This window comes from Bombina bombina, chromosome 6, assembly GCF_027579735.1.
Source record: "Bombina bombina isolate aBomBom1 chromosome 6, aBomBom1.pri, whole genome shotgun sequence".
NCBI classification, from domain to species: Eukaryota; Metazoa; Chordata; class Amphibia; order Anura; family Bombinatoridae; genus Bombina; species Bombina bombina.
Window position 1 is genome coordinate 877,006,626 of NC_069504.1, and position 24,534 is coordinate 877,031,159.

Sequence of the window (24,534 nt, forward strand, 5' to 3'; positions counted from 1 at the left end):
TGTCCTAGTGATACATAAATACTGTGGGCGGCCCATACTGCTAAATGACAATCACCTACTTGCAGAGAGTGACCACTCACTGACAGATTGACAGATAATTTGGGGGGCGTGTTCTAATGTTGAGCTAATGACATCACTTTGTAGGCGGGACATTTTGTGATTGACAAGTATCTCTTCATAGGGAAGGGGCTTAAACAGTACTTCCTAAAGGATATTGTCATATGTCTATGGGCTGTCATGTCATTGAAAGACGGTCTGTTTAAGGGAGTGTAGGTTAATAACCACATAGGCGGGGCGTACAGTGTGAATGACATGCCTTTTCGCCTACCGCTTGGGTTTGGTTCAGACGTGAGCACGCTGATCACTGGGCGTGGTCTCCGTGATGTCAGGAGGTGGGCGGGGATTCCCGGCTTGGTGATGGCGGCTCCCGCCGGGAGAAGGAGCTGACAAGATTAAAGGGACTCGGTGGGACTTCTCGTATTGAAGGATCGTTCCCATGTATGTGTGTTTATATCTCATAGAAGTTCCAAAATAGTTATGTAATTAGTTTGTACAACCGGAACCTGCTGTCCTGTGCTGCCGCTTCCGGTCTGAGAAACTTTAGTACAAGTGCATAGAAGTGTCTGTAGAAGTATGTGCCGAAACGCAGGGCTAAGTATAGCGGCCACTTTCTTCACATCTATTTTTGACAAATGTACTTTTTCATATTTTGGACGTGGTTTAGTATAGAAATAACAGGAACATAAACTAACCAACTGGAGTGGCTAAATTTTAGTGAGGAGATAAACTGTGCATAAATTACCACTGACTGGAAGTAATAATTAATTTTAAAGTTCATATAGAATGTGCTTATTTACACGCATTTTATTAATTTTCACTTTTATGCTATGTAATGTTTGTGTGTGTACTTATTCCAAAACCCAAATATTATGAAATCCAAACTTTTTAATTTAATATTTTTTTCTGATGGTACTATACACTAGTATTAAAATGATTTAAAACTAGCTTTATGTTGCCTCTAATCTATAAGCTGTATTGATATGTAAATATTGCCTAATAAACATAAGAAGTTATTGTATACACTTGGTTCCATCCCCTTTCCAAACTGTCCGATTTTAAAGAAATAAATATTCCAAAATCCAAATCTATTTTTGGTCCCAAGAAGTTTGGATAAAGTGTTTTCTATCTGTGTGTATATATATATATATATATATATATATATATATATATATATATATATATATATATATATATATATATATATATAAATTTTACACACAGCGGAAGGGGCAAAGACCCCAACACATCACAGAATTAAGACATTTGCTGTGTTAAATCCAGAGAGTGTGACCTTGTTTTTGTACTTTTATATTATGCCTTCTTTGCACCCTGGTATTTGGATCAAGCAAATGAGTGCACTGACACTTGCACATAGAAATGAATAATATATTTACTACATACAAATGTAATTGTACCAAACTGACAAATTTCATAATAGGAGACTATTTCTATGTCATGACACTTTGACTGTTACTTTGTGAACAACCTCTGAGTTTTATATATTGCTGCAAAGTATTGTGTTGAATTATATTCATAATGTTGATTTCTTCCCCCCCCTCCCCCCCTTTCTTTCAGAATTTGATACTTGGGACATCCTCTAATAAACTGCCTTCTTAAGAAAACTCTTCAAGCAAATGAAAGTAAAACTACATTTTTACATGGTTGTATCTCAAAAAGTAACCAATCAAGCGCCAAACTATAAATTGTATAAATGGCAATTTAATTCATGAATATTTAAATCTGATGAATAGAATCTTGATGTGGCAAGTGTAAAGAAATCTATGCAATGAATGACGCATGTTACCTGCTTAAGGGATCTCCAGAGATGTGAACCAGCCCATTTTCTGGATTATTTATTTTTTATTTTTATAACCAGGTGTGATTAATGGTTACTCGCACAAGATTCTGCATCTTCTGATTTTAGGCTGATACCCACTAGTGGAAAGAGCACCAAATCTTATTGCTATTTGAAGAAAAAACAACCCACCCCCTCCCCAGTTCTCATAATAAACTTTATAAATAAGTGTTCACCATTTACCTACTCAAAAAAGAACTCAATAAAAAATCATTTGAAATTCTGAGCTTTTAAAGTGTCATTAACAGAAGAATCCAACTATTGTAATACATCATATGTTTGTGAAAAAAATTGAGCACAAAGCAACGTGGAAATCTCCTTTTTGGATATAGAATCTGCTGATTTTCAACTATAACTTCCAGACGGTTGTTCAATTTCATTTAACTTGTATATCTTGACACTGAGGCAGACAAAAAAGGATTTGAAAAGAAGTTAAATATCACAACGGTTAAGGAGAGTTCAATACTTTAAATTTTCATTTTGTTATGAAATTAAACCTTGTTGCATTGCAAGCATTTTTTTTTCTGGAGACAAAGAAGTTTTGCTGTTATGTTAGTTTGATTTTTTTTATATTTGCAGAGAAATTACACCTTGGTGCAACATACTCCCAAAGTAAATACGTTTTTACTGCCTGGTGATGCAGTATGTTTACTTATTTGCACCAAACTCCTGGCAAAATTCTGCAGCTGGGGCAAATCCTCTTAAAGGGTTAAAACATCTTTGAAATTTGAGAAGTCATAAAAGCACTGCTTATTATAATATAATTTCCTTTATGAAGAGGATGAATTAAATACAGGTGAGAAAATAAATCTTCAGTCTTCGTAGGGCTGGGAAATGTATTTAAAACCTAGGTTCTGTCTATGCATGTACTTCATTTTTATTGGGTAGGGAATTATTTATATCATGATGTATGCAAATAATACAAAATACAGTAGCACAAACTTGAATTTTTATTTTATATTTTTTGTTGCTTTGACATTCTAGGTTTCTCAAAACATTATTTATTAATTGATTTAAGAGAGTGTTGCTTTTTATTTACAGAGTACAATTTTTATTTTTTTTCTCATAGATTACATATGTTGTGTTATAATAAATGAATGTAGCATGTTGTAGTAATAGGGATCAGGAGTCTGCAGGATCATTTCCACACTTTCTGGCAGCAGTGGAAAAGCACAATTTTCAGCGGTCAATTGCAGAACAGGAAAGTAAATAGTTTTACTATGAGCAGTTGAACATTTGATGGGAAATGCTGTTTGTTTTTAGTTTAATGTTCTTTTATGTAAAACCTGTCAAAGTTGAAAGGCAATATGTTTGTCAACAATTTTGCAGTGGTCACTGGCAGACAACTCTCACAGCATATTAGTGAGTGGTGTAGCCCTGAAACAGATGAGTTTATTCACCACCTGAATGTGTTTAAGTGCATTTTACAATAACATGTTATTACAATAAATGTATGCAGGCTTAGTCCTTTTTAAAGCAGGAAGAACAGGCCCTATGTTATAACCATTTGTGAGGCATGCACCATTTTCTCTAAGTGGTAGAGTATTTAGCTTTGTCATTCTATTATTGGCATCAGGTACACATTTCAGAGTAATTGGTATATCTTTTTTTTTTTTTTGACGCCCACTATATGATTCATTCCCGATTTATCATATTTCATGCAGTTAGATCTCCCTGCACTTTGTTATATATATATATAGCAAAACAGGAAACAGCACTCTCTGGACTTAAGTATAAAACAAATTGTTTATTCGGTAACGTTTCGGGGAATGCTCCCCTTCATCAGACCATATATATATATATATATATATTCTATCTATATCTAATCTATCTCACACCACACACACACTTGTGTGAGAGATATGTATATGCACACACGCAGAATTTGACAAAACCAGGATACTATAGTACCTTGAATTTCATTGCCGGCTTCTAACATTAATTTGTCAGTATTTGGTGATGAGTGAGCAAGTTTCTGAGAAACTCGTAAAAGTTTATTGAAGAAAAAAAAAATTGCTTTAATATATCAACATTTTTTTTTTTGTAACACCAATTTAACAGTGAGAATTATCAATGGTTCTAAAATCTTAACAGACAAGTCATCATGTATATTGTTTTCCATGGATTCATTAATGTGTCTTCCTGTCTGGAACGGTCAGCACTATAATAGAATCTCTGTTTCTGACTTTCACTGGTAACTGTAGGTCCCCCTCTTCCAAACAATCCTGCGCCACAGGAGAGAAAAGAGGTCTAAGAAAAGAATTGTATATGTTTTATATACAGGAAAGTAAATGTATGCCAACCCTAAGTGGTGATGCAGCCTACCACTAAGTAGTTTAACATTTTTCTCATAGCAAGTATGACAAGTCTAACAGATTTAGACATGAATAGCTGAGGGTGTAGTGCCTGCACATGCCACTACACATTACTCTAATTCATGCAAGTCCTACATAAGTGCTAGGTCATTTTGTAGACACCACCATAAATTACACTGTCGTTCAACCACTGCTAGAATGTGGTGGGGGGAAGAGATCATTATGTATTTGCAAATCTGATAATTATCAAGGGCAGTAAAAAGTAGATGAATATTACTTTGAACAGGTAAAAACCCTTTTATCGAAACTGCTTGGGATCAAAAAAGGTTTGGGTTTTGTGTATGGGACAGCTTGGAGAAGGGATGGGACCAAGTGTAAACAGCAATAGTCATGTGAATTGGGCAATATTTACATGGCATAATGCAACTTATGCATGCAATATAAAGGTTGTTTTATTTCATTTTTTAATGCAAAGTACTATAGTCAATAAGGTAATAGTTGTTTGTTTTTAAATAAATACAGAAAACAAAAACAGTAGCCGCTAGAGTATAAGACCATACCTTTATTAATATAGCATGGGGATCCAAAAGTATGCATACTTCAGTATCACTGTGCTATATTATTGAAGGAATGGTTTTATACTCTAGCAGCTACCATTTTTGTTGTTTTTTTATTGACTTGTGGGCTTTGGCAGTGTCCCATGCTAGTTGACCTGAGTGTTGGTCTGATATTGATTGTGGATTAAATAAACATAGACTAGCATTTGCATTTTAGAACACACAAAAAACAGATACAGGCAGAGACGATTGTTGGGATGGTATTTTTTAATAATGAAAGTCTTGATTTCAGGATTTGTACCTGTATTTACTTATCCAGTCTTGGGATATCCCATAGAAAAAAATAGATTCATAATTTAAATATTAATCTCCAAAACTAAAAAATGCCCCCCCACAAATATTCTTTAAAAAAAAAAAAAAAATTCCCTCTAGTTGTGAAAAACTGTCGCATGCATTTTGATAAGAGGCAGCCTTCAAGGGCTTAGAAATTAGCATATGAGCCTACCTAGGTTTAGCTTTGAAATGAGAATACCAAGAGAACAAATCACATTTTTTGATAAAAATAAGAAAGTTGTTTAAAATGACATGCCCTATCTGAATCATGAAAGTTTAATTTGGACTCTACTATCCCTTAAGTATCAATTGCTCACTGACTGAGGACAACACGCAACTCCTATTGGTCCATGTGGACATGCCTCCACAATCGTAGAGATAAAAAAGTAAAAGCTTTTTGTATAGAATACCTTTCAGTAATTTTACTGTTCTCAGGCGTGGGCCTTTAAACATTTCCTTTTTGATTGTATTTGAGGTTAGTTTTGCTTGACTGTTAAACATTCCTGACTACCTGAGACTTTCTATTTCTTTTTTTTTTCTCTTTTTTCCCCACCACCTTTAGCTTGATATCTATAGCCATAAGATAGCTAAAGAGGCATAGAGTACAAAAAAAAAACTTTTAGCAAGCATTAAAGGCAATTAGGCAAGTTTTTTTTTTTTTAACGTGAATGTTTATCCAGCTGTCTTGGTGAACAGGTATAAAAACAAACCGCAGATGTTTTTTAAAAAAAATGTGTTTCTTTGTCCATATATTTAAGTTGATCATTGTTTAGTAAAGTTTATATAATCATTTTTCGACATATTTCCCCATTACAGTCTAGTCACATTTGATAAAGGATTGTGATTCTAATATTTTATTTTTTTTTCACTCACTAAAGCATGGTTTGAAAAATTTGAGAGCCACTCATGTTGATGATTATTATTATTTTTATTTTTTGGCTTCTAGATTTTTGGATTATTCTGCATTTGTTTCAGTGCAAACACACATTTTTTTTCTGATTCCTAAAAATGTTTGTCTCCTGGTTTTGGTGTACATTTGGCAACCATTGCTCTAATAAGGCTTGTTTTTTTCCCCCGATCGTGGTTAATTGACCCAACACTATTTTTAAAGAGTTTGTATTATGGATAGCTTGGCTGTATTATTTTTATGATATTTAATTTAAAATAACAACTGACCATAGTCAAATATGCTTTCATTTGAAGGGGGGTAGAGATCAGTAGTTCTAAATACTAGAGTTATAATTAGATTTTGGATAGCACTACCAGTAACACATGGGACAGGAACGTGATGTTGGGACAAGGATTAGAAAGGGAAAGCATTTCTAGAAGTAAGATGTAGGGTGCTACCAAAAAGAGAAAGAAGTGATCAGATATAGGGAAGAGAATAAAGGATTGAGAAAAATAGGAAGCAGTGAACAAATGATGGGTAATATGAGATGGGGTGAAATGAAACGGTGCATATAATTATCACATATATTATCTAAAAAAGGGGCTTATAAGGGAGTATGTAAGCAATCTCTTTTTATAAATCATCACTTGTAAAATCCAGGACTGTAACACCTAAAAGCACACACATTATAATGATGCACTGCAATTTCAGCCGCAGAAACATTTTGGCCGAAAATTGCATTTTGGGTTATTTCATTTTTTGTTTTTTTGCCTGTTATTTTTGGTAAAATTATTGTGTAGCTTATTTCAAATTTGATGCTAGCCTTGAGCTGCTGCGGTTTGAGTTAATTTCTTGACTTACTGTTTTGCATATAATTTTCTATGACTATACTTTATTTGGATGATTGGTTAAAAAAAACAAAAAACTTAAATCCGATTCTGTTACACAGAACTAAGTAAAGAATAATACAGTATATTTAATATTGTTTTAAGTAGGGATGCACCAAAATTTGTCGCAATTATTGTGTAGCGCATTGTTTTGTTATTTTTGTCCACCTTTTTGTTACTTTTCAATAAGTGTGGTTATTTTATTGGCTTGCAGGTTTTCAATTCAGATTCATTCATTAAATAGTCTAATTATGCACACACAAAAAATACAGAAAGCAGTATTTTATTACAAAGGGGACATTTCTGGGAGCAAGTCCCCTTCATTAGACTAAAATAGAGTGCTGGAAATTTCCACTAGTCGTGGGTAAGTAAGAAATTTGATTTTTCCTTTCTTTGAGTGTTTTATAGTAACTTTTTATATTGGTCTTACTCTTCACTAGTACATTTTCACCCTGACTTGTAAACTATAGACAGATATATATATATATATATATATATATATATATATATATATATATATATATATATATATATATATATATATATATATAATCTCAGTATCCATTATGTTTTCTACATATTGTTGATTTCTACATCTTTATCACATGTTGCAATTCCTGGCAGTGTCACACTGTTTGGAAAGTGACTGTATCACTTGGCATGCACCAGGAGTGTCCTCTCGCACACACTTCATGCTGACAGAAGCACAGCTCTTTACTGGGTATATATAGCTGAGAAGTGGGGGAGGAGTGAGAGAGAATTAGAACAGGAGAAGCTTTGGAGTGTAAGAAAGGGTCGACCAGAGACAGGGGAAAAAATACATTGTAAGATCATGTTTAACAGAAGGAGGGAATGGAGATGAGATGGAAACAAGCAGACTTTGCATGTGTGATAATGTACGAAGCAATGGATTGAATTGGAGCAAGGGTGTGATCTGTTTCATATCTGAGGATTCTGAGCAAGAGGAAAATTCTTGAAATATTTGTGCATTGGGGCAAGAATTTAAAGCTGAACCTGCCATGCACTGAGTGATCTCAGACTTAAAACCCCTCCTTTGTTTATCCCCTTGGCTGCCAGACAGAACTGCATCCCTTTGCATATTATGGCTTAATAAGCCACTTTGGAAACAGCAGAGTTAACTTGTCTGATAGCATCTTAAAGCATTCCACATCCAAATTTGAGACCAAAATATTGTACTAAAAGCTTGGAATGTGTTTGCGTTTCATAACCACTAATACAAAACAATGGTCAGAACACTTTTGCTTTTAAAAGAGTGTCCCAAGGGAATGGTTGTTGTAAATTAACATAGACTAAATATTAAGAATATAAATTAATGACCAGTTAATGTCCTAGTTTTTGCAAATCTTTAGTGTTCACAAACAAAATCTAGAAGAAATTAGTAATTATGTGTTAAAATTTTATCTTTGCAATATCATTATTTTAATGTTTATAACTCTTAGCACCTGTGTTCACTGTTCATTTTCTGATCCAACTTTTATATTAAAGTGATATGAAACACAAAAAAAATCTTTCATTATTCAGATAGAGAATACAATTTAAAACAACTTTCCAATTTACTTCTAGTATCTAATTTGTTTCATTCTTTTGATATCCTTTGTTCAAAAGCATATCTAGGCTCAGTATTTGCTGATTGGTGACTACACATAGATGTGTCGTCTGATTGGCTCACCCATGTGCACTGCTATTTCTTCAACAAAGGATATCTAAAGAATGAAGCAAATTAGACCATAGGTGTACATTGGAATATTGTTTAAAATTGTGTTCTCTATCTGAATCATGAAAGAGAATTTTTTTGGGTTTAATGTCCCTTTACGTAAATTTGCAAACTACTTTTTTCATGGAATATTTAACACTTTTGTAAGGTATCCTGTAGGGTGGATGCAGCATATAGGAAATATTTTCCAGCCCCACCTTATTAAACAATAGGGTGTGGATTTTCCTGAACCCATTTTGCTAAATAAGCAGAATGAACAACTATGGACAGCTGGTCATGCTACTTTATTAAACTGTTAAAGGGATAGTCAACACCAGAATTTTTGTTGTTTTAAAAGATAGATTATCCCTTAATTACCCATTCCCCACTTTTGCATAATCAACACAGTTGTAGTAATACACATTTTACCTCTGAAATTACCTTGTTTCTAAGCCTCTGCAGACTGCCCCCTTATTTCAGTTCTTTTGACAGACTTGCATTTTATCCAATCAGTGCTCACTCCATGGTAAATTCACACGCATGAGCTCAATGTTATCTATATAAAACACATGAATTAACGCCCTTTAGTGGTGAAAAACTGTCAAAATGCATTTAGATTAGAGGTGGCCTTCAAGGTCTAAGAAATTAGCATATGAACCTCCTAGGTTTGACTTTCAACTAAGAATACCAAGGAAGCAAAGCAAAATTGGTGATAAAAGTAAATTAGAAAGATTTTTTTCGCTAAGGGAAAAAATATCAAAACAGACTTTAAGAATAAACCTTTTGAAAAAGTTTAGTGCTTTTTGTTTTGTTTGCGTTTTTTTTAAAAAAAATTTTTAACTGCAGTGTTCTCCCCAGGACCTTTTTAGCTGGTGCACCACCCGGCTAATTTTACTGCCCTTCCGGCTACAATTTTAGCCAATATTATGCTAAAATGAGCTAATATTAAAAATATGCCATTTTTATTCTACAAATTATCATTAAATACCTATGTTAAATTATGCAATTAATTTGTGCTTTCGATAACAGAAAATGATATAATATTAGAAAATATTACACTGCCCCCACCTGGCCACTTTATAATGCCTCCCGGCTGGCAACATTTTCTGTGGAGAACACTGAACTGGTTGTTCTTGTGCTGCATAAACTTACTTTTCTTGTGGAGCTTTGTCCTTAGCTTCCAAAGGTAACAGTGGACACAAAACATATCACCTTTTAACTTCAGTTAAAATGAAAACCACATTTAGGGCTAGATTTATCAACGCTGAGGCGTACAGGGGCGCGTATACGCGACCCTGTACACCTCAGCTCGTCTGTGGCGGGGCGAAATTACCCGCAGGTAATTAACATTGCACACAATTTTGCGCTCGCGTGCAATCCCGCCCCCTGCCCGCGCACAGCCAATCACGCGCGGGCAGGAGCTGTCAATCTCCTAGGTCGGACTCGACCGAGGAGATATAATTTCGCCACAATAGAGGTGGCGAAGATGTTAGGGAAGCAGCGGTCTGGTGACCGCTGCTTGATAAATCACGGCAAGCAAGTTCTTGTGAGAACTTGCTGCCGCAGGGACTTGATAAATCTAGCCCTTAATGTTTTCATACAAAATATTTAATTGTTGCTTTTTCATGCACATTAGAAAAGGGACATTGTTCTCAATGATCTATTTTACTTGCTGGACTGTAGTAAATTGTTTACAGATAACTTCTTTACTAGGGATGTGCATAGGCAGGGATACAAAGGGTAAAAAGTTATTTCAAGTGACAAATTCATGGTAATGAATAGGATTGTGCATTCAATAGTTTTCTTAGCTGCCAAATGCGGAAGAAGTCTGCCACTCGCTTTTGCATTTGGATATTTTCAGAGCTGAATTAGCCTAAGGAAACTGCTGAATGAACATCCCCTTTTCTTTACCTTGGTTTTGTCACTTGAAATAAGTTTTTTACCTGCTGTATCGCCACCTATAATGAAAATGTCAATGCTTAAAGGGGCATGAAACCCATCAAGTTTTAAACAACTTTTTTAAGTCTCTCAAATTGTTTTTGTGTCATGGTATCTTTTGTTGAAAAGCAGGAGCAGCATGTCTGGAGCACTATATGGCAGCAGTTTTGCAAGAGCGCTAGATGGCAGCACTTTTTCCTGCCATGTAGTGCTCCAGACACCTACCTAGGTATCTCTTTAAAGGACCAGTCAAAACAGTAGATTTGCATAATCAACAAATGCAAGATAACAAGACAATGCAATAGCACTTAGTCTGAACTTCAAATGAGTAGATTTTTTTTTTTTCTGACAATGTTAAGTTATGTCTTTTTTCACTCCCCCTGTACCATGTGACAGCCATCAGCCATTCACAAATGCATACACGTACCATGTGACAGCCATCAGCCATTCACAAATGCATACACATTTATTCTTGCACATGCTCAGTAGTAGCTGGTGACTCAAAAAGTTTAAATATAAAAAGAATGTGCACGTTTTGTTAATGGAAGTAAATTGGAAAGTTGTTTAAAATGGCATGCTCTATCTGAATAATGATAGTTTAATTTTGATTGAGTGTCCCTTTAATAAAGAATACCATGGGAACAAAGCAAAATTGATAATAGAAGTACATTGGAAACTTTTGTAAAATTGTTTGCTCACGTACGAAAATCTTTGGGCTTCATATCCATTTAAGAAGCTTTAGGGGAATAAAATCACACTCCTAGTAGAGGGTTAGACATGGGGGTACTAAAATGTTCATTTTCTCTCCATTGTTTTCAAAGTATTGGTCTCAGCTGTGTTATAGTGAGATATGATATAGAGGAGTTTGTATAACCATAGATATTTAAGATGAGGTCTACTCTCCCTGCAAACTCGGCCCATTTCATTGGGTTGTGGTTACAATTAGCATAGACAGCATAATATAAAGGAGCAGTTTCTCATGTATTATATTTTGCAGCGGGTATAAAAATGTCAATGTAAACACATTAAAGGGATATGAAAGCCAAATGTTTTTTTTCATGATTCAGATAGAGCACGCAATTTTAAGCAACTTTCTAATTTACTCCTATTATAAATGTTTCTAAATGTAGCCACCAATCAGCAAGCGCTACACAGGTGCTGAAACAAAATGGGCTGCCTGCTAAGCTTACATTCCTGCTTTTTAAATAAAGATACCAAGACAACAAAGAAAAAATAATAGGAATAAATTAAGTTTATTTAAATTGCATGCTCTATCTGATTTATAAAAAAAAAATGGGTTTCATATCCCTTTAAGGGGAAACTATTTTACAATCCTCTGTCCCTTTTACCTTTCACATTAGTTAATTCTTTCATAGTACTCCAGTGTTCCTGTGCTGAATAAACCCCATAATTTTTATTAGACTTTTCCCTCTCCACTTTTAGAATGTTGGGGTTGTCTCTATCAGCCATTCAGCAATGACTAAAGTATTCAAAATGGATTTCTTTCTGTGTTTAATTTAGCCATATATAACTTTTGTTAACCTGCTTAATTTGCCCCTCTTTTGTATTTTTTTTCACTCGTATTCACACTATCCTTTCTATTTTCTTCCTTGCAGTTTTCTGATCCATCTACAAGTGACAGTAAATTGTTATCAAGATGGCGGGAGCCTCAGTAAAGGTGGCTGTCCGGGTCCGGCCATTTAACACAAGAGAAATCACACATGATGCCAAATGTGTCATCCAGATGCAAGGAAACACAACCTGTGAGCAGCCATCTTTTTCATTGTTATGCATGTGTCTGCCTCTATTCATTATTAAAGGGACAGTCAACACCAGAATTTTTGATTAAGAAGAAAGATAATCCATTTTTATTACCCATTCCCCATCTTTGCATAATCAACACTGTTATAGAAATACACTTTTTACCTCTGTTATTACCTTGTATCTCTGCCTCTGCAGACTGCCCCCTTAGTTCAGTTCTTTTGACAGACTTGCATTTTAGCCAATTGGTGCTCACTCCACGGTAACTTCACGTGCATGAGCTCAATGTTATCTATATGTAACACATGAACTAATGCCCTCTAGTGGTCAAAATGCATTCAGAATAGAGGCAGTCTTCAAGGTCTAAGAAATTAGCATATGAACCTCCTAGGTTTAGCTTTCAGCTAAGAATACCAAGAGAACAAAGCAAAATTGGTGATAAAAGTACATTGGAAATACGGTTACTTTTTTTTTAATGTCATGACAGTTTACCAAGCACAATACAGACTAATGATTTTAAGATCGCTTCTTTATAATTATGAACTGTATCTCAAAAGACATTTTGAGATACAGTTCATAAAACAGTTTTATGTGCTTGTTGTCACAAAGTGCACAGAACATGTTTATAAATAAAAATATTACAATAACATATATTAATAAAAACAAAACTAAATAAATGACAGCTGCGACTGGAAAGCTACAATTTAAAGGAGTGATTACTGGATGCAAATAGGTTGTAGGGTGCCTATATAACTCATCAATCTGACATTTGTTCTTAATACAAAGTAATTTAATTCAGAAAATAATATTGGAAGGAGTATCCCAGTAATCCCCTTTGAGAAAAATGGGGCATTCGTATTCTACTGACTTAACAGAAAATAGGGCTGGTCTTCATATTTTTTTTTGCAGGGCTGCTTTTTATTCCCAGTTCATCCCTGGCTAAGGATGTTCCTCAAAGTACAGTATGTTTTGAGCATAATTGTGCAAGATGAGAACTAGCAGTATAACAGGCAATCTAGCAATTAGAATATTTTTTCAAAAGTTAGTGGCAAGTTCTTATTAAGGAACATAAGCATCTCTGCATGTTCAGCTATAAGTCTGTTTCTGCTATCAGCAAGGATGTTTGACACTAAGCTGAACAGTTTCACTTTTCAAACTACTGCATGGGTCAAAGATATTTTTTGGCAATTAAATCTCAGTTTATTAAAGTGAAGGTCCATTTTGATGAATGAATTAAATTGTTCACTTCTGTTCTACCAATACAAATTGCTGTTATTTGTATTATTGTACATCAGAGCAGTGCTCCAAAAGCTGCTACTTTACAGCTGGAAGCCTACCTGGGAGAGATCACTGTACCTCATTCAGACAAACCCCTGAAGTACTGGGCAGTTAAAATGAACGTCCATTTTGATGAATTAGTGCCCGGTTTTTAATAAACCTATTAAAAACAAGGGCACTTTAATTCATCAAAATTGACATTTCACTGTTTTCTTCAAAAACGTACCTTTTTAATCCTGAATGCCGCTACAGCGATTCCCCCGGCCGTTGGAAGCCTGTGCAGACGTCAGAAATGACGAATCGGGCTTCCTACAATCATAGCTTCCCCCCTGGGGGAATCTTGGCCTGATGCAACGCTGTGATTAGAGAAAGCCAGATTTGTCATTTTGGACCCACGAAGACGGCTTGCGACGGTCGGAGGAAGTGCTGGAGCGGCATTCAGGATTAAAAAGTAAGTTTCTGAAGAAAACAGTGAAATGTCAATTTTGATGAATTAAAGTGCCCTTTTTTTAATAGGTTTATTAAAAACTGGGCACTAATTCATCAAAATGGACCTTCACTTTAACTGCCCAGCAGGGCCGCCACTAGAAATTTTGGGGCCCCTGACATAACCATTGATCAGGGCCCCCACCCATGTGCAATTTTTGACCAAGTGACTAAAACGTATATGCACTTTATTCTTAAGTGTCTATTTAAACTTGGAAATGTTGTAAAGGTAGTAACATACACAGACACACTCATACACTGAAACACACACACACACACACACACACACACACTCACAGATAAGGATTCACATATAGACACTCTAGCAGACACGCAAAGAAACACACTCAGACACCCAAACAGACACTCAGCACTTGTTTACATTGACCTGACAAGTAATAAGGTAAACTATAGTTTTGTAAAAAAAAAAAAAGAGATTTAAAAAAACAAAATACGGAGTTCTGATTATCTTTTTGTAAAGGAAGATGCCAAATAAATGACAACAGCATGCAGTGGCTGAAAGGAAGGGCCCTGAACTGCCTAAACAATAATTTAAAGGTTAAATGGTGGATTGGTGACTTCCGGAAAGGTCTCGTTAGTCTCAAAGTCTGTAGAAAGATGTGAATAATAAGTAGTAAGGTAAAAATGTCCTAAAAAGGAACAGACAATGGACACACACACAAACTCAAACTTGCACATACACCCAAGGAAACACCGACATAGACAGCCTCAGAAAACACAGAAAGACATACACACACCTTCACTGAGACATCCACTGTAAACACACAGACCTACACACACTTTCACAGAGACACCCACAGAAAACACACACCCTCACAGAGACATCCACAGAAAACACAGACATACATACACACACACACACACACAGAGGCATCCAGAGAAAATACACAAAGACAAACATACACACACCCTCACAGAGACACCCATATAAAAAGCTCAAAGACATATGCATACACCCTCACAGACATCCACCGTAAAATGCACAAAGACATAAACACCCACCCTCACAGAGAGACCCACAGAAAAAAATACATACACACTCATAGAGACACAAATCAAATCACAAAGACAGAAACACTCACAGGAGGAAACATGTATGCACCTTGCATCCCCTAAATCAACAGTGTGTGACGTGCATGATAAAAAAATTGCAGAAATTAAGAGATTGCTTTTTAAAGAATCATATTTTTAAATGTGCAAACAAAAATAATTCTGTGAATTCAAAATTGTACATTAATGATCTGGGTAGATGGCTAGATGAAGAAAAGTACTTTTAAAAGGTTGACATATGTTTGTTTCCCCATTTTCCCCAACCAAGAGCACCACTTCAAATATAGTGTACAAATGTTCCCATCTGTCAGCTGTACTTATGGATTTTGAAAAAGCTGTACTCTATATGGTCTTGGTGGAACCATAAGCTGTGTTACTCATACCATTTGGATCTGGTTAAATGCAGGATTTAGGCTTGTTGGTATGTATTGCAAAATTAAAGGGACACTGTACCCAAAATTTTTCTTTCGTGATTCAGATTGAGCATGAAATTTTAAGCAACTTTCTAATTTACTCCTATCATCATTTTCTTCATTCTCTTGGTATCTTTATTTGAAATGCAAGAATGTAAGTTTAGATGCTGGCCCATTTTTGGTGAACAACCTGGGTTGTCCTTGCTTATTGGTGGATAAGTTCATCCACCAATAAAAAAGTGCTGTCCAGAGTACTGAAACCAAAAAAAGCTTAGATGCCTTCTTTTTCAAATAAAGATAGCAAGAGAATGAAGAAAAATTGATAATAGGAGTAATTTAGAAAGTTGCTTAAAATTGCATGCTCTTTCTGAATTACAAAAGAAAAAATTTGGGTACAGTGTCCCTTTAAGTCAGCTGTAGTGTAAACTGAACAGTTTTAAGTTAACCTGTCTCATTTCAAACACTAAGCAATCTTAGTCTGAGAGTATAACATTTTATGCAGATGTACAAATCTTAGATAAAATGCCTCCTTGCATATAGAAAGTCCTTGCATAAAGGGCCAGTAAACTGGAATGTCCTCAATACCATTTGTGTATTGAGGAGGAAACCTTTCTGCATGGTTTTGAATATAGAATTCCTACAGCATTGTCAAATAATCATAAATACACTGCTGCTAAAAAAATTGTTTTTATGGACCCCTGGCCCCACCATACAACTACTACCACACTGAAGTTACAATCCGAAATTGCACAAAGAAATAAAAAACATTTGCTAAGTAAGTCCTACCTCCTCTGCAAATTAAAGTGATCTGCCGTCTGACTCACACTGTACAAACAAAGTGCCAAGTCAGTCTCACACTGTGCATAGTGGTTTAGTGCACACTCAGAAATCCTCTCAAATGCTAATACTTTACTCCTTGTAATAACATTTCCCATGCTCAATTAGCACCACTGGTGGCAGCTAAAATGTAAAAAAAATAATTTTTTTTTAGTTCTTGTTTCATGGGGCCCCCCTGGCCCATTGGGCCCCTAACAGGAGTCACCCCTGTCACCCACTGATGGCGGCCCTGCTGCCCAGTACTTGAGGTACAGTGATCTCTCCCAGGTAGGCTTCCAGCTGTAAAGTAGCAGCTTTTGGAGCACTGCTCTGACGTACAATAATACAAATAACAGCAAATTGTATTGGCAGAACAGAAGTGAACAATTTTCAGTTAAGTCTCCACTCCAGCTTAAAATGAAATGGGAACATGCAGTTTGAAAAACACCACATATGGCGTATGGGTAGGAATTGGAGGTATCGGTTTAACTATCGGTGCATTTGCATGAGTACCCTAATTTTAAATCATGAACGTTTTCTTTGGGACTTGACTGTCCCTTTAAAGAGCTGTTATAGTTGAAAAATATTAATGCCTTTTCCAAACCTCTGCCTCTTTAAAACAAAAACAAATTACACACAGGTTGATAAATAAATTCCTTCCTTTGAGCCCAGCCATTTTTTACCACTTAATGGCAAACACTTGTGCATTCAGCATTTTTGTTCAATGTAAAAGTTGACAGACTCTCGTAACGTTTAATTATTTTGGGCTCAAATTTATTCTTGCAAAAGTGAAGTACACTAAAATTTGTGCAATTCCAGATTTTAGTGTGCTTCACTTTCACAAGAAGAAATTTGTCTCTGAAAAGATCCGAACATCACAAAAGTCCACCTACTTCCGCATTCAGCATTGAATGAAAATGCATACAGTGTAGCCTTTGTTGAGCTCTTAAAGGGACAGTATACACCAATTTTCATATAAATGCATGTAATACACTACTATAAAGAATAATATGCACAGATACTGATATAAAAATCTAGTATAAAACCATTTAAAAACGCACTTAGAAGCTTCCAGTTTAGCTCTGTTTAAAGATTACTGGAACACCCACTGCAAGTGGGAAATAGCAGACAGTCTCCCCTTCCTCTGCATATGAAAAGACCATTTACACAAACAGAATCAAGCTGGTGTAGGTATACATTAGTATTCTCCTAAAACTTTGGGGCTTTGTTAGGAGTCTGAAAATCAGAGCAATGTTATTTAAAAATAAGCCAAACTAATTATTTTTTATAAAAAAAACCCCTGTATGGGCTATATAAATGGATCATTTACAAAACATTTATGCAAAGAAAAATCTAGTGTATAATGTCCCTTTAAGAGCATGTCACCCCCACGTAAAACACTAAGCGTAACTGCCATGATATAGACAACAGCTATAGGAAGCATAAAATTATGGTTATGCAGTACTGTACACAGAATTCGTGCTCTCCTGTCTACCTATTCTTAATTTCTGTAACCAGCAAAACTGCTCCTCCCACATCCTTATCCCCTCTCTAAAAGCACAATACATTAGTGATGCAGCCTGTGCGCGGGTATAAGGAAAGGTATTAAAAAAAAAAAAAAATACTAAACGCTTAAAGGGACAGTATACACCAGAATTGTAATTGTTTAAAAAGATAGATCATCTCTTTATTACCCATTCCCCAGTTTTGCATAACCAACACAGTTATATTAATACACTTTCTACCTTTGTGATTACCTTGTATCTACGCCTCTGCAGACTGCCCCTTATTTTAGTTCTTTTGACAGACTTGCATTTTAGCCAATCAGTGCTGACTTCTAGGTAACTCCATGTACTTGAGTACAATGTTTTCTATATGGCACACGTGGACTAACGACCCTCTAGTTGTGAAAAATGTCAAAATGCATTCAGATAAGGGGCGGCCTTCAAGGGCTTAGAAATTAGCATATGTGCTTAACTAGGTTTAGCTTTCAACTAAGAATACAAAGAACAAAGCAAAATTGATGATAAAAGTAAATTAGAAAGTTGTTAAACGTTCATGATTCAGATAGGGCATGATATTTTAATTTTTGACTAGACTGTCCCTTAAAACTGTCATAAACAAGCCGTGCTGACTGCTGGTCATCCACTGTATGGCAAATCAAACTTAAAGGGACAGTCAACACAAGAATTTTTGTTGTTTTAAAAGATAGATAATCCCCTTAATTACCCATTCCCCAGTTTTGCATAACCAACACAGTTATAATACACATTTTACCTCTGTAATTACCTTGCATCTAAACCTCTGCAGACTGCCCCCTTATTTCAGTTATTTTGACAGACTTGTATCTTAGCCAATCAGTGCTCACTCCTCCGTAAATTCACGTACATGAGCTCAATGTTATCTATATGAAACACCTGAACTAACGCCCTCTAGTGGTGAAAAACTGTCAAAATGCATTTAGATTAGAGGCTGCCTTCAAGGTCTAAGAAATTCGCATATGATTCTCCTAGGTTTAGCTTTCAACTAAGAATACCAAGATAACAAAGCAAAATTGGTGATTAAAAGTAAATTGGGAAGTTGTTTAAAACTACATAACCTAATGAAATCATGATTTTTTTTTTTTAACTTGACTGTCCTTTTAAGATAACAAAACAAATAATTGGCTGCAAATTTGTGCCCCCTGCAGGGCTGACCTAAGGCATCTGCCTAGATTTCAACATTGTGGCGTGGGAGGTGGGGAATGTCAATTACTATTCGTATAAAATTTATTTAGCACACTGTACCTTTCAATAAAAAGTAAAATGTTAATAGGAAAATGACGACAAACTGATGTTCTTCTAGTGTATTTGACAATATCAACATGGGGGGCCTTTATCCTAAAAAAAAATAAAAGGGAAGGCAAATGGGATATAGATATATAGAGAGAGAGATTTTTTTTTTTTGTAAGAGTTTTATTGAAAATTTGATGTTTTACAGAAAATATGAAATAAACATTTCAAACAAAACGTAGGTACATGAAAATAAACTGCATATTACTGGTTGGTTAATAAAACCATATCCTTTTCCTGTGTTCCCACATATCCAACAGTTCATAATTTTTATAACACTATATAATAAGCTTGAGAAATGGTAAATGAAGATCTGGTAAACTGACAATTTATAAGTAGAGGTAAGATATTCCTACTCTTAGGAATATTGTTTGGATCCATAAGCAGGATGTGTGGGCTGTGCTTACTGAATGCTCTTTCTATACCCCAGTGGAAGAGACCTCTTTTGGATCTCACAACAAAATAGAAACTCTGAAATGGTAATGATGGGGTTAACTTGCTGATAAACAGTCTGTATGAGTATTATAAATATAATGATGGATAAACAAAAGAAATGTTACAAACAACCAGAACTTGATTAAATGTCATGAGTTTCTACCACATCTTTAACCTTACTGATGAATAATTATTTTAACCTTCAAATATACAAAGACTTCAGATAGGGCATGATATTTTAATTTTTGACTAGACTGTCCCTTAAAACTGTCATAAACAAGCCGTGCTGACTGCTGGTCATCCACTGTATGGCAAATCAAACTTAAAGGGACAGTCAACACAAGAATTTTTGTTGTTTTAAAAGATAGATAATCCCCTTAATTACCCATTCCCCAGTTTTGCATAACCAACACAGTTATAATACACATTTTACCTCTGTAATTACCTTGCATCTAAACCTCTGCAGACTGCCCCCTTATTTCAGTTATTTTGACAGACTTGTATCTTAGCCAATCAGTGCTCACTCCTCCGTAAATTCACGTACATGAGCTCAATGTTATCTATATGAAACACCTGAACTAACGCCCTCTAGTGGTGAAAAACTGTCAAAATGCATTTAGATTAGAGGCTGCCTTCAAGGTCTAAGAAATTCGCATATGATTCTCCTAGGTTTAGCTTTCAACTAAGAATACCAAGATAACAAAGCAAAATTGGTGATTAAAAGTAAATTGGGAAGTTGTTTAAAACTACATAACCTAATGAAATCATGATTTTTTTTTTTTAACTTGACTGTCCTTTTAAGATAACAAAACAAATAATTGGCTGCAAATTTGTGCCCCCTGCAGGGCTGACCTAAGGCATCTGCCTAGATTTCAACATTGTGGCGTGGGAGGTGGGGAATGTCAATTACTATTCGTATAAAATTTATTTAGCACACTGTACCTTTCAATAAAAAGTAAAATGTTAATAGGAAAATGACGACAAACTGATGTTCTTCTAGTGTATTTGACAATATCAACATGGGGGGCCTTTATCCTAAAAAAAAAATAAAAGGGAAGGCAAATGGGATATAGATATATAGAGAGAGAGATTTTTTTTTTTTGTAAGAGTTTTATTGAAAATTTGATGTTTTACAGAAAATATGAAATAAACATTTCAAACAAAACGTAGGTACATGAAAATAAACTGCATATTACTGGTTGGTTAATAAAACCATATCCTTTTCCTGTGTTCCCACATATCCAACAGTTCATAATTTTTATAACACTATATAATAAGCTTGAGAAATGGTAAATGAAGATCTGGTAAACTGACAATTTATAAGTAGAGGTAAGATATTCCTACTCTTAGGAATATTGTTTGGATCCATAAGCAGGATGTGTGGGCTGTGCTTACTGAATGCTCTTTCTATACCCCAGTGGAAGAGACCTCTTTTGGATCTCACAACAAAATAGAAACTCTGAAATGGTAATGATGGGGTTAACTTGCTGATAAACAGTCTGTATGAGTATTATAAATATAATGATGGATAAACAAAAGAAATGTTACAAACAACCAGAACTTGATTAAATGTCATGAGTTTCTACCACATCTTTAACCTTACTGATGAATAATTATTTTAACCTTCAAATATACAAAGACTTGCGATCCCATCTCATGCATCCCATGTAAATGGTAATTTGGACTATAATTTAGCCAGAACTGAGCTCCACTAAGTGGATATGGCAAATCCTCACAAAAAGCTAGCAGCAGTGTCTAAGTTTTATGTAGGAATCTGTCCCGCACCACCTCGGCTGCTGGCGGTGCGAGAGGAGCTTGAGCTAATACATATAACACGTGACCTAGGATTTTAAATGGCCATGGGATTGATATATATATATAATATATATATATATATATATATATATATATATATATATATATATATATATATATAAACGTTTCAGCTCCCACTGGAGCCTTGTTCACATGCAATAATTCATCACGATAGATCAGGCATATTACAACATACACAAGAAAAACCCTTATATACCCCCACCCACCAATCGGAAAGCCACATAAAAAACCGCCAAATACAAAGCTAATTGATACAGCTGTGTGTCAAGCGTGTCAAACCTGGACCGCAAGCCAAAATGCGTGTCCATGGTAACCTGCTCGTGGGTATAATGCTACTGCGCATGCGCGCTTGACGGAATAATGCGCGCGTACGCAGTGACGACATGGCGTCAGAACTGGTTGTCATGGTAACCCCAAGCAACATATGCTAGAACAGCGGAACACCACGCTACTAAAGAGAAATAATGTATATACGTCAACGCATTCATGTATGGGCACCAGGGCAACACAGCGCATTACACACCTCATTAAACTAAAGATCTAATATTGATCGATGCCATAAACATATGTTAATAGACGTATGCCTAGTAAATGATAAGAACAGGTCAGAATAACTATAGGATACACAAAAAAAAAAAAAAAGTGAATTACATCCGATTGGACAGTGAAATTAACTTATTTATATCAATTTTAAAACATGTTGTTTTACTAATTGCTAGCCACTTATATGGTTATGAGTATCAGATCTATTACTTAAATGGGCTATATCATGCCACTAGTATATTCCAATTAGGAATTAAAAGTAATTTAGATCATTCATATATTTATCAAAAGCACATAGTGACTAACAAGAGAAAAACTAAAATATATATACACAAAATTTTGCAGCGTGTATCTAGGGTATGGTAGGAACGTCAATAATGAGATGAGAAGAGACCCACAGTCATTTATAGAAGCAACTATAGTCAATGGACATATTTAAGCCACGAGGTGCTATAGTGTCAAGTCGGTAGATCCACCGTGATTCCATTTTTAGTAGAGCCTTGGCTCGATCTCCCCCACGTCTATTTTTCGGTACGTGGTCAATTAGAATGGTTCTCAATGAAGAGATAGAATGTCCAGCTTGTGCACAGTGGCGTGCCACCGGTTGGTCAGAGGTGCCTTTTTCCAAAGCCAATCGAATGGCTGTCTTATGGTTGGCCAACCTCTCTCTAAATGATGTGATTGTTTTGCCCACATAATACAGTGAACATGGGCAAATGATCACATAAATAACATAATCCGAAGTGCAAGTGAGCCGATGACGTATCTGGAAGGTTTGATTTGTGTGTGGGTGATGAAACTTATTTCCAATGATCATTCCATTACAAGTGATGCAATTTCCACATCTATAACATCCCTTCTTCTTAGGGGGTAACCAAGTTTGACTTTGGTAACTAGTAATGGGATCAGTCTTCATCAGTATATCACGAAGATTGCGCGCCCTCTTATACACCAATCTTGGCGGCGGTGTTACTCCAAATGGTAATGTGGTGTCAGTTGACACAATCGGCCAGTGTTGCTTAATTATGTCTTGTACTCTTCGTGAAGCTGGGGTGTACGTAGTAATGAAATTCATCCGTTGTTCGACCGGCTTGAGTGGTTTTGTTAGCAATGATTGTTGGCTGAGTGCTAATGCTTTATCACCTTGTTCTTTAATCAGCGATTTAGGATAGCCTCTGTCGATAAATTTTTGTGCCATTGCTTCTAGTTGAGCCTTCTTGTGGGTCTCCTCGGTGTTATTGCGTACAACACGCAGGAGTTGAGATGAGCTTACCCCCTTTTTTTGAAAGGATGGATGAAAACTATTATAGTGTAAAGTTGAGTTTTTGTCAGTAGGTTTGTTATATAGTGTTGTGAAGAGTCTAATGCCAGATGGTGTATCTTTCTTATAGATCTCAAGGTCCAAAAAATGGATACCTTTGTCATTACAGTCCATCTTGAACCGTACAGTAGAATCAAGACTATTAAGATTATTAAACCAAGAGGTTAAAGACTCTTTGTCACCCCTCCATATCATGAACACATCATCAATGTAGCGCTTGAAGAACCTGATGGAGCCCCGCTCAGCAAAAAAGATATGCTCCCGTTCATACATCGACATATATATATTTGCATAGGAAGGGGCCATGTTAGACCCCATGGCTGTTCCAAGTACTTGCAAATAAAAGGTGTTCTCAAATCGGAAGTAGTTTTTTGCTAAGCAGAGCTCCAAAAGCTCCAACAAGAACTCCACTGGTGGGCCACAGTAGTAAGAATTACCTGATAGGATTCTCCTGACCATCTCCATCCCATGTGAATGAGGGATAATGGTGTATAAATTCACAACATCCAATGTGACTAAAATGTCACCCACCTGTATATCATTCATCTGGGATAGAAGATGTATAAGTTCAGAAGAGTCCCTCAGGTAGGAATCAGTCGATTGGACAACAGGTTGCAGGAAGTGATCAATGTATTCAGCGAGAGGCTGGAGAAGCGAGCCCCTCGCCGATACTATTGGACGACCTGGTGGGTTAACCATACTCTTGTGTATTTTGGGCAATAAATACAAAATAGGACTAATAGGGTTCGCAACCGTTAGATAACCAAAGGTGTTCTCATCAATAAACCCTGCATCCAAAGACATACACAAGAGTTTGTCAACCTGTTCTTTAAATTTGGTGGTAGGATTAAATGACAACTTTCGGTAGGTTATACCATCTTCTAATTGTCTGAGTGCTTCACATCTATACATATGATAATCTAATACCACAATGGCACCGCCCTTGTCGGCTTGTCTAATCACAATGGTGCTATCGTCAGTTAGAGTTTTTAAAGCACTTCTTTCCATTGTGGTGAGATTATCATATGTATTGTTCAAATGAGATTGACTCGCACTGATGTCCGTGTTGACCATACGTGTGAATGTTTTAATCGTTGGGTGAGTAATAGGAGGTTCAAAAGAGCTCCTAACTTTAAATGGTTTAGGTTCATACTCAACACTATTTTTAAAAAACTCTTTGAGTTTTAGTTGCCGT

The 24,534-nt window shown here is 35.7% G+C and overlaps 1 protein-coding gene across 2 annotated transcripts in view; it reads left to right on the plus strand.

Moving 5' to 3' along the window:
* Nucleotides 1-363: 363 nt before the first annotated feature.
* KIF1C (kinesin family member 1C) overlaps nt 364-24,534 on the plus strand; it is a 154,860-nt gene continuing 130,689 nt past the window's right edge. The window contains exons 1-4 of one of the 2 annotated variants that reach the window (XM_053718354.1): nt 364-498; nt 1,636-2,711; nt 7,111-7,260; nt 12,165-12,311. In XM_053718354.1, coding sequence (XP_053574329.1) covers nt 12,206-12,311 — 106 coding nt within the window. In that variant the 5' untranslated portion in view covers nt 364-498; nt 1,636-2,711; nt 7,111-7,260; nt 12,165-12,205. The remainder of the gene's footprint in view (nt 499-1,635; nt 2,712-7,110; nt 7,261-12,164; nt 12,312-24,534) is intronic. The other variant, XM_053718352.1, reaches the window with a different exon arrangement.